This window comes from Platalea leucorodia, assembly GCF_965183815.1.
Source record: "Platalea leucorodia genome assembly, chromosome: 6".
NCBI lineage: Eukaryota > Metazoa > Chordata > Aves > Pelecaniformes > Threskiornithidae > Platalea > Platalea leucorodia.
In genome coordinates, this window is record NC_138828.1 from 78,222,787 (window position 1) to 78,238,411 (window position 15,625).

Genomic DNA, 15,625 nt, shown 5'->3' on the forward strand with positions numbered 1-15,625 from the left:
TGATACATGATTTCCACTCAATGTTACCAATATCTCTCAAATGGCAAGATCAGAGTCAACTCAGCCAACCTCTTGGCTACCTCTTATTCATCCTATATGTAGGTCATTGTTCCTTGGCCAGTAATGTTCTCTCAAGTGACATATTTGCCTTTTATTTACAAGGCAGACAAAATAAGCCACACAAATCTGCTAATCTTAACACTGGAAAGAGCAAATACCAGAAAACTATTTAGTCAAGATCGAATTGTTATTGGGAGTCATTTGTATTCAACAGTCAATCCTCCCCCTACCATGTTTCCAAATTTAAAGGCACCTCAGTTCTTTTAAGAATAACCATACCTCTTTCACATCAGCTGAAGTAAAGCAGAACTCACAGTAACAGTATTAAGCAATATAAGCACTCTTTGCTAAACGCTTTGTGCAAACTCCATGAACTTGATTTTGTCCTGGGGTTTCTACTAAGAACTGTAACACTGGTAGTTGACTGCAGTGTGGGAGGCCTTCAATGATAAGAGGCCCAAAACACATAAAACGACCTGGAATTTTAAACAAGGGGAAGTGAGAGCACCTGCTGATTTCCCCTCAAAGTTGCATGATAGACTGTAGTACACTGATTTTCGGTTATTTGTTTTAGAGTAAACTCATTTTAAATGTATTGTAATATTTCAGATGACAAGTGGAGCACAAGTGAAAAAGAATGTACCAAAGTATAAACAGACAGAATTACAATAGTTAGGCTACAAACAAATGTTACAAAAGCAAAAATCTGTGAAGATTGAAACCAGTTAGAAACTTGCATTTGCAAACTCAACAGAAATGGTTCAGTAGACCCCAAAAAGCATGCTTTCATGAAGTACTGTATTTGCCCAGAAAGAAAACAGTTTTTTTTCCTCCCACTCTTGAGTTGTTTGACCAAAAAAGTCATCTTAAAATTTAGTCTGTCTTCCTTTCAAGTTAATATAGTAATTCCAAGCATTTTTGTTTAAGTGACACACAGCTGGAGTCATCCAGTCACACCTGTCTTGCTACAACTATGTTTGCATGTTTAAAACAGTTCTTTGAAACAAGAGATTAGAGCACCAATTTTAAGATATTACATGCTTTACCCCCTGTTATTATATAAATTCTTCATTTTAGATCAATGCACTAGGAGCTGTCCCCTGTCAAAGCTACACTTGTTTCCCCATACTAGACAAAATGCTGGGTAAAAGTGTCCTCCTAAATGACAGAAAGCAAAAGTTACTCCTGGAAAAGCTAGTATCTTTGTACTCTAAAGTGAAAGAATAACATAAGCAGCAAATAATCACAGGTCATCTTCATTTGGTGTCCTTAGTGTCATTGCCTGCAGTATAGCTAGTCAGGAATTTTGAATGCTCCATTTTCTTCTGAAGTTAATTTTGAAGTGACACGATTAGCTTTAAGGTTATTTATGTTTAATTACTCCTATTATTTCACATTTGTAAGGTTACATAAGCCAGAAGCCATAATGAATCAAGTACTCAGATTTTTGAAGTGAGTGGATACATAACTCTTCTTGCATCAGTAAGACGACAGGGGCTCAAAAGCAATTTCTATAGTGATATATTTACAGAATATGCTTGAAATCCCACCAAATACTTCTTCCCTCCTCCGCCAATGTTTTTCTCCTCCAGAATAAGCTCTGTGCCTCCCCATCCCACAAAAAAAAAAAATGATCACTGAATCGACAATACAGATTTATCTTGTTTTATGGAAATAATTATATCAGAAGCCACTCCATCCCATTGGCAAGAACAGGTATTTCCTGCCTAGTTTAATAAAGAGTATTCAGATCACTGATATTAAGCCTAACCATTCCATCTGGTAACAGATACTTTAATACTGTCACCAGTTCTAAGGCAGAACCTGACTAATAGTGAAGTTTACCATATTTCCTTAGATAGTAGCTCTGAAGAGTTACGTACCTACAGCTCCTATCAAGCGCACAGCAAGCTTTTCAGAATAAGATGCCTACGTCAAGTACGATGGAAAGAATTACCAAGTACAGAGATTTATACCAGATAACCCAAACAAAAGGGAGTTTCAAGGCTATGCAAAGTTCTGCTTTGGAAGGGTACCATACCTCTCTCTTAACCAGTTCAACAGCTGCATCCATGTCTTTTTGGCTATATTTCAGCACATCTATAATAGCATCCACTGCAGTGTTTGTGGAAGCAGCAAAAGGGAGTGGAGGAGCATCACTAGTCAGGGAGTCTGGAATTAGGGGACCTGTGTCCTGTGAGGAGGAAAAAAAGCAGAGCTTCAACAGACTCCTATTTTCATGCCATTGATTAGCTGTATGCAGATTATTCAATGCTAAGTCAACATATTTTACTTAACATCCAAAATACCTCCATAACTTTGTTACCATAACTTTCTTACTTTGTAGATATCTTTTAGAACTATGTAGTTGTCTTTAAAGTGTAACAGAAGCTACTATCCACCAATTATAGCTATCAGAAACAAAGCAGACAGCATCACGCTCTTCCCCACCAGTAAAAAAAGGCACCATTTCAGGATGAACTGCTGTCTGCAGATCTCTTCATATAAGGCTGTTCAAACTATAAACCTTAGACTGTAGAGCATCAAGTTTAATCAAAGAAGTGCTTTTCATCCCAGCAGTGCAATTAAAATACAAGCTTGTCTTATTTTTGTGGCTTCAGCTGCTTGAAAAAGATTCCTTGATTAAAGCAGTCTCAAAAACAGCTCAAATTCTCCTAGACCATGTGCAGTGCCACCAGTTTCCACAAAAAAGAGACTTTTAATACTTAAGAAAATGAAGTCCATCAAAAAGTTCAACTTTGATATAAGTGAGTATCCAACCTAGTTTTTAAGATAACAGTTTAAATAAGCATTAAGTTTTCTGTGATCCTTAGAATATCTGTGTAAGCCTTAAGTCCAGAACCTAGCCCATCCCTTTCCCAAAATATCAACATGAAACCTGATACCATTCCAGACACCCTTACAGAAGTTGTGAATGTTCCCAGAAGATCTAGTCCTTTTGGTTTTTCTTCATTTTGAAGAACCACTGCAGGCTTTTCAGCTTCCTCAACCAATTTACTTAAATCAGCAACAGGACTAAAAGTGAACAAACACACACCATTATATTCAAGCACCGCCTTTCTTTGTAAAGCTATGTACTACAGCCTCGACTAAGTCGATACCTACCCATGCTGAAGTGGAGCCGTCATAATATTCGTATTTGTTTCAATAGTACCAAAAATTGGTTTTCTCGGACTGTCTCTCAATAGAGGGTCAAACTTCAAATACAGCGACTGTTTCCTCAAGGCAGATTCTTTGAACTGAGGGGAAAGAGGCATAAACTGGCAGATATGCTGCTTCGTAGCATAACACACACATCCCACACATGCACGTAAATAATCCTCTGGAGAGAGGGTGAGCCTATTCTTCAGTGGCCAGAGCATTGTTCTCAGGAGAAAAATTACGTAAGAGAACTCTGTGCCCACACGCTCAAGCCCTTATGTAATATCAAGTGAACTCAATCTGCTCACAGACAGAACCAAAAGGGCAAACATTTATGAACTACTCAAAACCAGCAGAAGACACTGAAAGGGAAAGATAGTATTGTAAGCTGAATGAGCAGCGTATGTCATTCTCTGTCCTTATTGTTGTAGGAGCAAAGACGAATAGCATAATCAAAAAAATTTCAATTCAGTGTATTCACTGTATATCCAGAGCCACTCCTGCTCTGGACCAAAGCAGGAGAAAGAATAACTAAGCTGAACTGATTAAAACATGACATGCCCAATTTAGAGACAGGTTTCCTGAAACTGCCCATAAAACAAAAGAGCTTAGAAAAAAATATTTTCAAAACAATGATCCTGCACTTTCAAAGCATTATGTTCTTGCAGTTTTAGCAACCAAAGAGGCGAAACATCATCCAACTCGGTTTCACCACTATTAAAGAAAAATAGCACCTTTGCAAACTGAAAGCAAAAGACCTCTGATCCTTACCAGAATTGCTTATAACTACATTTCCTTCCACCACCATCCCCCACCCAGCCTTGTTGACACATTCCTTTGGAATAGAACCTATATTTCTGTGGGAAAGTTCAAAGTGAAGTTATTTTCCTGAAAGCATTTAAGGCTTGACAGTTTAATTTTCCTTTCTCCTCCCCTCTGCCAGGGAGGCAAACAAAACATTTCAATATCATACTTACTGATGAAGTCCCAAACTGTTCCAGATAGTCTATTTCAATGCCCATTCCTAGAACTTGAAAAGAAGGAAATGATACAATGAAGATGCAATATTGTCATATTGTCTCACAGTGAAGCACCCACAGACAGAAACAAATAGGTATGTGTATAAAGCAAATCTCTGCTCCATCCCATGAGCTCTAGTTTTTCATTTGCTAAAAATACTGTATTTCTATCTATTAAAAATAATAAAAAAACCCACGCAATGATTTCTAAGCTAAGCGAACTTACAGCTTCCATTTGTCCCCAAATACCTGTAAGCATAAGTAGAATTTAACACACAGTTGAACTTCTGTTGTTCTATGGTTAAAGTGGCAAGCACACTCGGATATTCTACTCTCTTACACAATGCCCCATAGAAGAGCAAGATTAGCAATCTCATTAAAATTAGCACACAGCTCAGATTTGAACAACAAAGTTTTAGCCATTTCTCAATTTACTGATTCCACTCAAGTATTAAGATAAGTGACAGACTGCACTGCAGTCAAATCATTTGCTCATCCTTCCACACAATGATCCTACAAGGAATAACCCTTCCAGGTGGTTAAGTCACAGCTATATAGTAAGCTTTCAAGACAGGCATGCAAGTGAAGAAAGACCATGCACACTACAAAATGAAATCAGTATTCAAGTAGTGCTAAGGCCTGCAGTAATCTGCAAGACTCAAATACAGCTAGTTGCATAGCTCTAGTGCTCTCAATTTAGAAAGTCCTTAATACCAGGAGTGATTTTAAGGGAGCATTTTTCCAGCACAGAAAGCTGCCACTGAAAAATCTAAAAAGATTTTTTCTGTACCAGCCTAAATTTCATCCTTCCAGGCAGCTGAATGCTAATAGCTAGCTTTTTGAATCTAGCTTAATCCAGAGAAAGTTAGAAATATGCTTAGGTACATTTCCCACCCCTGCTAGTCATTGTAGGTTTTACAGTCCTTTCAGAAGAGCAAAGTGAGAGACAAAAACTAGAATCAATGCCAAAACTGAAGTAGAGAAATACATACACAGAGGTTATTGTAATAATATCCTTTCAGTCTGTTCTAAAGAAATGCCCTTACCTTCTGATGATGGTCTGAAGAGCTCTTCAGGTTCAGTGTTAGCTGTCTGCTCATCCGCTGTTATTTCAGTTCTGTGGGAACTAGGTTCAATTTCTTCTGCAGACATTGACCTTTTCCCATTGTCAGCAGAAACCAAATTATCTTGAGAGGGGACATGAGCTGGAGACATTTTAGATGGGCTCATTTGCTTCTCCTGATGAGAAAAACACAAGCCTTTTTACTGTTAAAATAATTATTTAAATGCAATGAAAATCATAATAATGATCAAATTGGTTTGTCATAAACTAGCTGGGCAGCCAGCACAATAAACCAAGGGTTCACAGGCACAGAAACTAAACTACCAACACTGAGTACAGCTCAAATTATAAAGGAGTCAGTTTTTTTAGAGTCCACACCCTTATGTTTGTCCTTATATGTGACTGCTGATCAAAAAAAGATACTAAATTCCAAGGTACCAATTTGGCTGTCTCTGATGTCACCTTCAAAAGACAAGTCTGCACAGTTGATATTCATTCTAGAGCTGCTGAAGCTGCACAAAACCAATAATTCTTAGACAAAATATCAAACATGGGTTTGACAAGGTTAAGTCAAAGAACTCTGTTTCATGGAACAACTTGATAATAACCGACTCTCTTTTCTATACCTTACCATGGTAATCTCTCCTGGAAGTTCAGCTCCTACTTGAACTCCTGGCTTGTCTTCTTGAGTTCTTGGCTTGTCTTCTACCACACTCTGTTTGCTGATTTCCCTAAAGACAAAAGAAAAAAAAAAATCAAAATCCAAGTCACACAGACAGTTCTGAACTCTATATTACCAGATATACTGAAGCACTGAACAAAGTAAGCTTCTTTGAGAGTTTCTACTGCCACAGTACAGGAAGCTTTGAGGAGGGTGGGGATGTAAATTCACTGTCTTGCCTGGTGATAACTTACATGACAGAAAACCCTCCCTCCATCAGAAGCAGTGTTATCTGGGAAGTAGAAAGTCACAGCAGTCTCACTTATTCCTGTTCACTTAACACTGTTCCCTTATTTCCATTTGTTAGGCTCATTTTTTTTAATTAAAGATAGGCTTTTTGTCTAATTAAGAACAGATTTACAAGCAGCCTGCTACTCTTTCCAAACTAATTCAGTGATCATTGGTGTAAAGCACAGAACTTCGTTAGAGAAGTCCAATACTTCAGTTAGTGCTGACAGCACAAACTTAATTTTTCACCTTGCTAAACAGTAGCTGATCACATTACACAGGGAGCATTTGACATTTCTGTCAAATGAACATCTTGTGCCAATCTAGTTCCGATAAGCACCTGGCTATCTATAGTAATGCTGACATTAACAGTTAGACTTTCTAGGAAAGGCAACACAACATCTCCCATTCTCAAATAAAAAATTTTATGTGGTGCCAAAAAAATGCAGGCCTTTTTATTGGAGATAGCATCCAGATACCAAGAACATGCAAGGAAGAAACAGCACCTCAGAGTTCAGCCAGGACACTAAGCAGAGAACAGAACTGACTAGTCCCTTTGCATGCTGCATGATGTGCAACACTGCTGCCTACTCACCTGTTTTTTGAAAGACAGCAGTAGTCACCTGATTCTCCACATCTTACTGTAATCTTGGAGGAGTGGGGAGAGCGACACTTGACCGAGGAACTAATGCTCTTCCCATATAAGCCTGTTGCCTCCCATTCCTCCAGATTTAAGAACACATTTTGCCCAGAGCTAGCCATCTCGGGATGATTTCCTCAATGAGATCCTTGCTATTGCAACATATCATGTTAAAGGTTACAACGTGCAACAGACTCAGCCAACCTCGGAGGGAGGAAGACAAGGAGGTAGGAATCAACTACTCAGAGATACCATCTGACTATCTTTTCCTCGCATGAGTTCAAGGTGCTTCTACATTCAGCTACAGATTTACTTACAGACTTTTGTCTTCTCTTTTCTCCAGAGTTTCACAGGTACTTGGTCTGTTATCCTGCTCCACTGGAAGAGGCTCCCTCCTTGATGACATACTATCCTGCTCCTCTTGCAGGTGAACTTTCTGAGGGCTAGGTTTAGAACACTTGGGTGAGCTGGAAATTTTAGAGCCTCCTCCAAATGGATTAAAGTTTGGGTCATCAAGTTTGTCCCAGTCAAACTTATAAGATGCTTTGGGAACAGGGATTTCGTCTTCCACATTACTTTTATTTTGCATTTCAGTATTCTCTGTTTTCATTTTGGTAATAGGAATTTTTTTGGACGGTGGCTTAATTCCAGGTCTTTTACCTAGTTTCTTAGGAGGTGGCTTTCTAGCAGTGGTATTATCAAAGTCAAATTCCAGTTTTACTGGTCCAGCCTTGGCAACATCAGGCTTCTCTGCAGGTTCCCCTTTGGAGATTGCCAGCTCTTCTGCAGGCTTCGACTCTTCTACAGAGGCTTTTTCTGCTACTGAAACATTCTGAAGCTTTGATTCCCCAGTTTTAACAGACTTAGTTACATCAGAACTACTGGGACCTAAGTTGCCAAGCAACTGCACAGAAGGTGTAGGTGCTTCTGCTAATCCCACTGAATTATCAGTTTGGCTCACATCTGTGGCAGCAGACTTCACATCCTGCAGAGAGTCACTGCCTGCTTGCTTAGAGGACAGCTTGGATTTGTTAGGCTCCAGCTCTCTCAATACAGATTCTTTTCCAACAAGATCAGTCTTCTCTTCACTTGAGCGCTCTGTACTTGCTGTGGTTGAAGCAAAAGAAGCTGTATCATCCAGAAGAGAATCATTACTTTTTTCAGAAGTTTTCTCAGGGCTGCTAGATGCTCTTACAGCAGACTTTTGCAGATTTCCAGGAGAATGCTGCAACTGCACTGAACTTTGAAAGGGATTGATGTCATTTAAGTTATCGAAATCAAGATTGTAGGAACCTCGACTCTTCACTGGCATCTCATCATCTGGGTAAGGAGCCGCACTGACCTTCTCTGGCATTTGTGTATTTATCACTGTATTATTTGCTTCAGCTTCAGTCTTTTGTTGACATGTGCTGCATTTAAAAAAGAAGTCAGATCACACATGCTATAGCTATTTTTTAGACATCATTTGAAATCATCCTTAGAAAGATACTTGCACACATAGCTTTGTATGCTCAGAGTAATCTGATTTTTTCTGACATAAGGCAGCTGACAGCAAAAGAATATAACAGCAAGAATTCAGTTGCCACCTAAAGAGTCAGAAGTTATGAGCTCTGGTGCACGTGAACTATAGGGAGATCAATACTTGAAACTAGTCAGTATTCTTAAGCTACCTGTTCTACACAGCTATGTTACCTTATGCCAGTCATCACTGGAGACTGCTTTACTCATTATAGCATATGGACATTTCCATTTCACTAGACAGTGAAATATATATTGCTTAGGAGGAGATATTAACAGTAAGCAGCTCAAACACAGGCACAACTAGTAGTAGATCTTCATATAGATTCATCTATGAGTCACAACCGACTCACAAGTCTAGGACCAAACTGAGCCATGATTCTCCTGTTCTAGTCATTACTTTGTCTGGTCATTCTGGCAGCTATTTTTCCCCTGAAAGTATGCACCAGCATTTCATCGCTAAGGGCCTACATACCAAAACAGAACCTGGACCTCAGGCACTCTAAACTCTGTACAACAGCAGATCTGAAGAGCAAAGCAGTATCTAAGAAAATACTTCTCCAGAAAAGAGAAAGATAAGATTCTCTAGCAGAAGAAACAGGTTAAAGAACATTTGTGTACTCACTACTGCTGGGTATTCTACAAGTTATTGCTCCCCACTTTATTTCCCCAAACTCTATTCAACTTGGAGGCTTAGCCTCAGACTACAGAGAGTTAAGCCATTACTTCCTGAAACAGGATTTCCTCCCATTGTTTTGTCCCTTCGTAAAGTTATTATTTCTATGTGCCATCCATATCTGCTCTAGAACAGAACATGATTAAAAGCCACTCACTAAAACCACCTCTTTGATAAACCCGAAAGCAAAGGCGGGAGATAAGAGTTGAGGAAGCCCTTCTCACCCAGTTCGAGTGCCTCTTCCCTGCAATAGTTCAGCCCCAGGCTTGTTCAACTCCTCAGGCCCCTCCCATTCTCCTTCAGTGTTTAACCTAATAAATGCCAGTCAAGAGCAAGACACCTGCTTGAAACTTGAATTACTTGAGTCTAGTCAAAAGTGACACCCTTCAGCGACACCCAGTCCTTGAGCTTATTTGCTACAAACAAACCCTTACATTTTACAAGCAGAAAAGACATGTTCACTAAAAGCAACGTCTTGACACATGATTATGCTCTAACTAAAACCAGTTTGGTGCTAGGCCTTCTAACTCACTTGAACCTTATGTGTATTAAATCTTCATTTATTCATGTGAGCAATAAGTTTGAGGCATAAATGCAATTAAGTCATTTAATTATGGTGGCTAGCTCAGAAGTACTTTTCTAAACTAGAATATACATGCAAGTTCACAGCTGAAGCAAATGTATATATTTAAAGAACATTTTTAAGTGTTCCCATCTTTCTCCCTTCTCCCCTTCCCAAAAACAAGAACAGGGGTCAAATGAAAGTGTTGAGTAGTTAAAAACAAGCAAAAGGGTGTATTTCCTTGCAGAAAACACAGCTAAGATCTGGACTTCTTGCTACTGGGAATTATAGATGTCAGGTGTTTATACAAGCTTAAAAAGGGGCTAAAAAAAGTCAGTAACAAAAGTATGCATTGAGGCCTATTAAATAATACTGTATTATTATACCATTATAACAGTATTTCTAGTAGAGTTGCAAAACCCCAAACTGGATCACTGCAGACTTTATGCTCTTTCTAGACAGCTACCATAAGCCACTTTGAGACCCAGGCTGCTAGACTATAAAGGCATGCAAACTTGTATATTCACTTTGTATTGCTACATTTTCTTTAATCTTAATCCTCACTGACACAAAGTGTCAATTCAAGCTAACCCTTCAGAAGATGTATCTTAAAGAAAAAAAAAATCTAAAGAGAGAAAACTGTACTTAACATACAAGAGAAGAAATTTTAAGGCTTCGTTTTAAGGATTAGCTTCAGAATAGTTGTAGTCTCACATGAAAACCTTACAGTAGGAAATAGTTTTGTATTCTCTGCCTAATGTGTCCCTTTTCTCTTCAACTATTTATCCATATCATAAGGCATCTCCACGATGTTACTGAGGAGTTAAAAGTAGAGTTCGGTATTCAATATTACAACCAAGGTAATTGTCATTACTTTTTCAAAGATAGCATTTTCTTAAAAAGAGTACATGCATCAATCAGCATTAATTTTGGTCTTTTTGTGCAGTTTACATCTTGTTATAAAATACAAAATTACATTTTAACTATACAGGTTCATAATGGGGAAAAATGAACTTCCATATGTCCCACATTGCTAATACTACTAGCGGTGAATACGTTACTTACTCAGCATTGATGGGTGCAGATAAAAGATCATCCACCAAGGCTTCACTGCAATCATCAAGTGTGAAAGTAGTCTCAAGTTTGTCTGTCATAGTAGGACTTAAGATTTTTCGAGTCTGAGGATCTCTTAGAGGAGTTTGAAAGGTTACCTTTAAGAAAGGGGCGGGGGGGGAAGGAAAAAGGAAGAACATGAACACAGTATTTTCAAGCTCCAAATAGCACATGCATTCAGTAGCAGAGATCATAGAATGCAAAAGAATATAATCACTACAAAAGCAAAAGTTTACCTTCATAGCTTTTCCCACGCTTTTTGGTGGCAAGTTTTCTTTCTGGGACAGGCGTAGAATGGAAGGTCTCCCTGTAGGTTCCGGTGGTGCAAAGAAAAAGCCACAGTCTTCCGCTGCTAGATCATCATTGATGTTTCCTCCATTTTCTCCATTTTCTGCATTTAAAATCTGCAGACTCATTCTAGAACATCAACACATACAACATCACAGCATGAATGAGAGGGTGTGGTCAGCCAGATGCACTTTCAGATAATCTAAGAAGTTGGAAACCTGGCACTGGCTAGCAAAGATAAACAGCTTCAAAAGAAGTTTTAAAAGTATTGAAACTCTTCATATGAAAAGTTAGATCTCAGAAGACTCTGAAAGCATCTAAATGCAGCACTGCACAGCACCTCTGCTTTTGTTAGGGGTCTAGGAAGTTAGTTGTTGATATTATGCTTTCCACAGTTAACATTATAACCTTACTAATTAAGCTGCCCATCCTTTACAGGGAGCTCTGTCATTTGGAAGTTTCTTCATTCCCAACCCCTTAAAGCCAGTAGTGACAGACAGTCACGTCTCTTGTAACAGGGCATCTAGTAAGCAAAATTACAGCTTCTGCGAGGGGCTGATGACAATCATTTCTCTATTTCATTCACATGGTCTCATTACTACATTGTCTATCAGCAAACAGCAAAACCAAATTTGGTTACTCAGGGTGTGTTTATGATCAGAGTCCTGAATAAAATTTAGCTTTTTCCTGCACTGTCCGAGCACGTGCTGTTTTTGTAAGACACATAGTACTTAAGAATCCTTTGCAGCATAGACATTATTGGTATACAAATCTGAAAAAATTGTAATTAAAAAGGTATTTTTTAAATATTGTTCTTACATTGGACATGCACAAGCTTTAGTAGACCATATAGGCTGATCTAACCTTACTAGTATCTGCAATGGATCACCATTCCAAATAATCTCAAATGCTTGATTTGACAAAACAGCTACTTCTTAGCTTATTTCTCCATCACGCAGTCAAGATTAATCCAGAAAATCAACTGAGGAAGACTCCAAATGATTGTCTTCATCATCATAAAGAGGTAACAAGAACATTCCCACAGAATATTTTAAGTTATGCTTTCAATTTCATTGCCCTTATGTATTCAAATTTCTGTATTTAAGTCCCTGCACACATTTCATACTCTCCACTGAACTCAGCTGCTTTGTCTGCAAGCCCGACAACAGCACTTTTAATCAGCAATGGAATGCAAACAATGGCTACAGAAGCAATAGCAAGCAAAGCACGCCTGTATCAGCTATTTCTTCAGTCCTTCATTCATCATATTCATACTTTAGCCCAAGTAATTTTATACATAAAGTATTTTTACATTAACAACATGTAGAACTTGAAGTGAACATCACTGCTTTCCTTCATTCCAAAATAAAATTGGGACAACAGATCAAGTGGATCTTTACAGACTGTAGTCCTTTTCTGTAATTACTTTAGAAACAAAGCCTAGGACATGAAAAAGTTGGCAACACCTTCTAAAACAAGCTCCATAAACAGGGGAGGTTTGTTTGGAGACTTCCTCAGGTTTGTCATGGAGCTACTTGTGCACCATTGCTAAATCAGATTCAGATCATTAAAATACCCAATAAATTGACACCATATACATACACCACCTTTGCCCAGCACTTTAGATATTAAATCTAAAAAAAAAAAAAGTCAAACTCCTTTCTAGGATTAAATCATTTAAAGTAATTCAACATTTATTTAAAATATTTGCAACCAAGATTTGGTCTAAATTCTATTTCACAGTTTCATTAACTAATAGCTGTGATATAGTGAAAGGGGAAGGGAGGCTTTATTAAAGACATCTTTTTCTTTAAAGCAGTCAGTGTCCAGTCCATGCAAGCAAGTACTGTGAAAAGCAGCAACTTTTCCCGCTGCAGCCAATCAAAGCTCACAAAAATGAAACTGCTCCACATTTTAGAAGAACATTTATCCAGGCACAAACAGCAGTCTGTCATTCTGTATTTGAGAATGAACATAAATTAAATGCCATCAGATAATTAAACCTCAGGTGCCTATCATTTGTAAGTTGAGGGCTTCATGACAACTACCTGTTGTTTAATGATGACTGAGGCACAACATCCAAAACACCAATCTGATCTCAAATGCCTAAAAAAAGCCACTGAACATGCAGGGCAAAGATGGGATTTTTCTACTTATTTTTTCTATCCATTTCTACTTATTTTTTCTATTTATTTTTCTATTTCTAGTTCCTTCTGGACTCCTCCAGCAGGTAAGATGCAGAGCACTTGCTCACAGAGTAACTTAGTATGTGCTGTGAATATTTCCATAGAAACTGACAGAGAGCTGACTGCTATGTGGTGTGGGTTTTTTTTTGTTGTTTTTTGTTTTTTTTTTAGTTTAGTGTTTAGCAAACATCTCAATTCAGAATAAACACTTTTCTGGTTAACTGACTCCTTCATAATCACGACCTTCCCCTGACTACAGAAGTCACCCGACTCTCAACCGTTTGAGGAGGGGGAATTCGCAGCAGTTTGAGCCCGACCCAAGCTTGGGAGGCAGCAGACGGGGAGCCCCGGCCCAGCCGGCCTCGTTAAGCCCCGGAGCAGGCACTCGGGGCCGGGGAACAAAAGGTGGCCTGGGCCTGCAGCGGCTGGGTCAGGGCGGGAGCCGGCGATGGGGGGGGGCTCCGCCGCGCCGGGCCGGCGAGAGGAGGGGCAGCCAGGCCGGGGAAGGCTGCGCAGGCTCTCCGGGAAAGCACCGTCCCTGCCCATCGCTGCGCCCAGCCGTGCTTTCAGTAAAAAAAACAAACAAACAAACAAAAAAACAAAACCAAAAAAACCACCACCTCCCCCGTCCCCCCAATTCAGGGGGGTGCCCCCAACACTCCTGAGTCGCCCCAGGCCACAAGAGCCTCACATCACCCACCTCCAAAGGCAGCGGGGGGGCCTCGGCAGCCGCCGGCCATCTCGGCAGCCAGAGCCCCCTCAGCCCCAGACAGCCCCCAGCTCACAGAAGTGCCCACGTATAGACCCCCCCCCCCCATGCTTAGAGGCGACCCCGACCCCCCTCAGCCCCATATCACCCTCAAAACGCACAGAAGCGCTCCCAAGATCCTCCTGAGCCCCACCTCACCCCCGAATTCATGGGGGAGCCCCTGAGCTCCGCCCCCGACCCCCACCACCCTCAGGCTCCGTTTCATCTCCAAACTCACAGAAGCTCCCCCCAAGTCTCTTAGCCGTAAGCTCACAAAAGTGCCCCTGAGACCCCTCGACAGGAGCTCCCCTCAGCCCCACACCGCCCCCAGCTCACAGAGGGGGTCCCCAGGCCTGTCCCCCCTCAGCCCCACACCGCCCCCAGCTCACAGAGGGGGTCCCGGAGCCTGTCCCCCCCAGCCCCACACCGCCCCCAGCTCACAGAGGGGGCCCCCGGGCCTGTCCCCCCCAGCCCCACACCACCCCCAGCTCACAGAGGGGGCCCCCGGGCCTGTCCCCCCCAGCCCCACACCGCCCCCAGCTCACAGAGGGGGCCCCCGCCCCCCTCAGCCCTCCCACACCCGAACTCAGCGGGGCAGCCTGTAGAAAACTGGAGCCGCCCCCTCCCCAGCACCCCTACCTGCCGGCGGGGCCCGGGTGCGAACCGGCAGGGCACTCAGCTAAGGCGATGCTCGGGACCCGGTAAGCGCAAGCTCCCGCCGCTGCAGCCACCGCCGGGCAGCGCCCCCTCCACCAACGCCGCCACAGGATTTCAAATTTCAACGGCAGCCCCGGCCCGCGAATGAGGAAGCGGCATTCGGAACGCGTCGGCCAATCAGAAAAGCGTCTGCAGGGGGGCGGGGACGACCGCGACCCTTGGCCGGTGAGCCCCGCGGGAGCGCGCTCCCGCGCAAGGCATGTAGGGAAGTGTAGTGCGTAGGGGTTCGTCATGGCGCGGCGCTGACGTGGGCAACGGCAGAACGCCTCAGCCCGGGGGCGGCAGGCAGCGGAGTCCCGCTTCAGACCCAGGCTCGGGGCAGTGCGTAGCGGATTTGGGGGAAAAAAATGCGCGTTCGGTGTTTTTCGGGCAGAAGCGTGTGAAGTGGCTGTGGTGTCCCTGCTGGTCCCAGACCGGGCCCCTCAGGACGCGATTGTTTCGGGGGGGCAGAGACTCGTGCCTGCAAATCCTGAGGTAAATGCTTCCAGCCTTTGGCATGAACTTTGAGAAAAGCAAGTGCTCAATACCCAGAGCCTTTTGCACTGGGAGGAGCGAAGTAAGAGGGCAGGGGCAGAGCGCCCAAGGCCTGTTCGGATTTTTGCGGACCCCAGCGTACCTCCTTGGCATGGTAGCACTCTGGTTTCCCCACAAAGCAAAACCGGGCAAGAATTTGAGATGTAGACTCCAACATTCTTCTTGTAGGTGCCTGCTATGGAGGAATTGGGTCTGGGGCCTACACAGGCTTCGTAAAATAGGTCAGCCTAGGTAAATCTGGAGTGACCCCCAAGTCCTGTGGTGACTATGAAATACTGTTGATACCATTAGGACGCTTTAAAGGAAATGAAAGTTGCTGATAGAGAAATTAATGCAGGATCAGCTCAGAAGCTGGAAACCTTCTGGAAGAAGAAGGTCCATGTTTAAATT

At 41.8% G+C, this 15,625-nt stretch overlaps 1 protein-coding gene across 4 annotated transcripts in view; it reads right to left on the bottom strand.

Annotated features, from left to right (window-relative positions):
- The window catches only part of TACC3 (transforming acidic coiled-coil containing protein 3), a 35,032-nt gene extending 19,999 nt beyond the window's left edge, over positions 1 to 15,033 (bottom strand). The window contains exons 1-10 of one of the 4 annotated variants that reach the window (XM_082315931.1): positions 14,624 to 15,033; positions 10,999 to 11,179; positions 10,715 to 10,860; positions 7,211 to 8,302; positions 5,936 to 6,035; positions 5,288 to 5,480; positions 4,200 to 4,252; positions 3,187 to 3,320; positions 2,967 to 3,096; positions 2,102 to 2,254 (exon numbers count right to left, since the gene is read on the bottom strand). In XM_082315931.1, coding sequence (XP_082172057.1) covers positions 2,102 to 2,254; positions 2,967 to 3,096; positions 3,187 to 3,320; positions 4,200 to 4,252; positions 5,288 to 5,480; positions 5,936 to 6,035; positions 7,211 to 8,302; positions 10,715 to 10,860; positions 10,999 to 11,179; positions 14,624 to 14,934 — 2,493 coding nt within the window. In that variant the 5' untranslated portion in view covers positions 14,935 to 15,033. The remainder of the gene's footprint in view (positions 1 to 2,101; positions 2,255 to 2,966; positions 3,097 to 3,186; positions 3,321 to 4,199; positions 4,253 to 5,287; positions 5,481 to 5,935; positions 6,036 to 7,210; positions 8,303 to 10,714; positions 10,861 to 10,998; positions 11,180 to 14,623) is intronic. The other 3 variants (XM_082315932.1, XM_082315933.1, XM_082315934.1) reach the window with 3 other exon arrangements.
- Between the last annotated feature and the right edge of the window lie 592 nt (positions 15,034 to 15,625).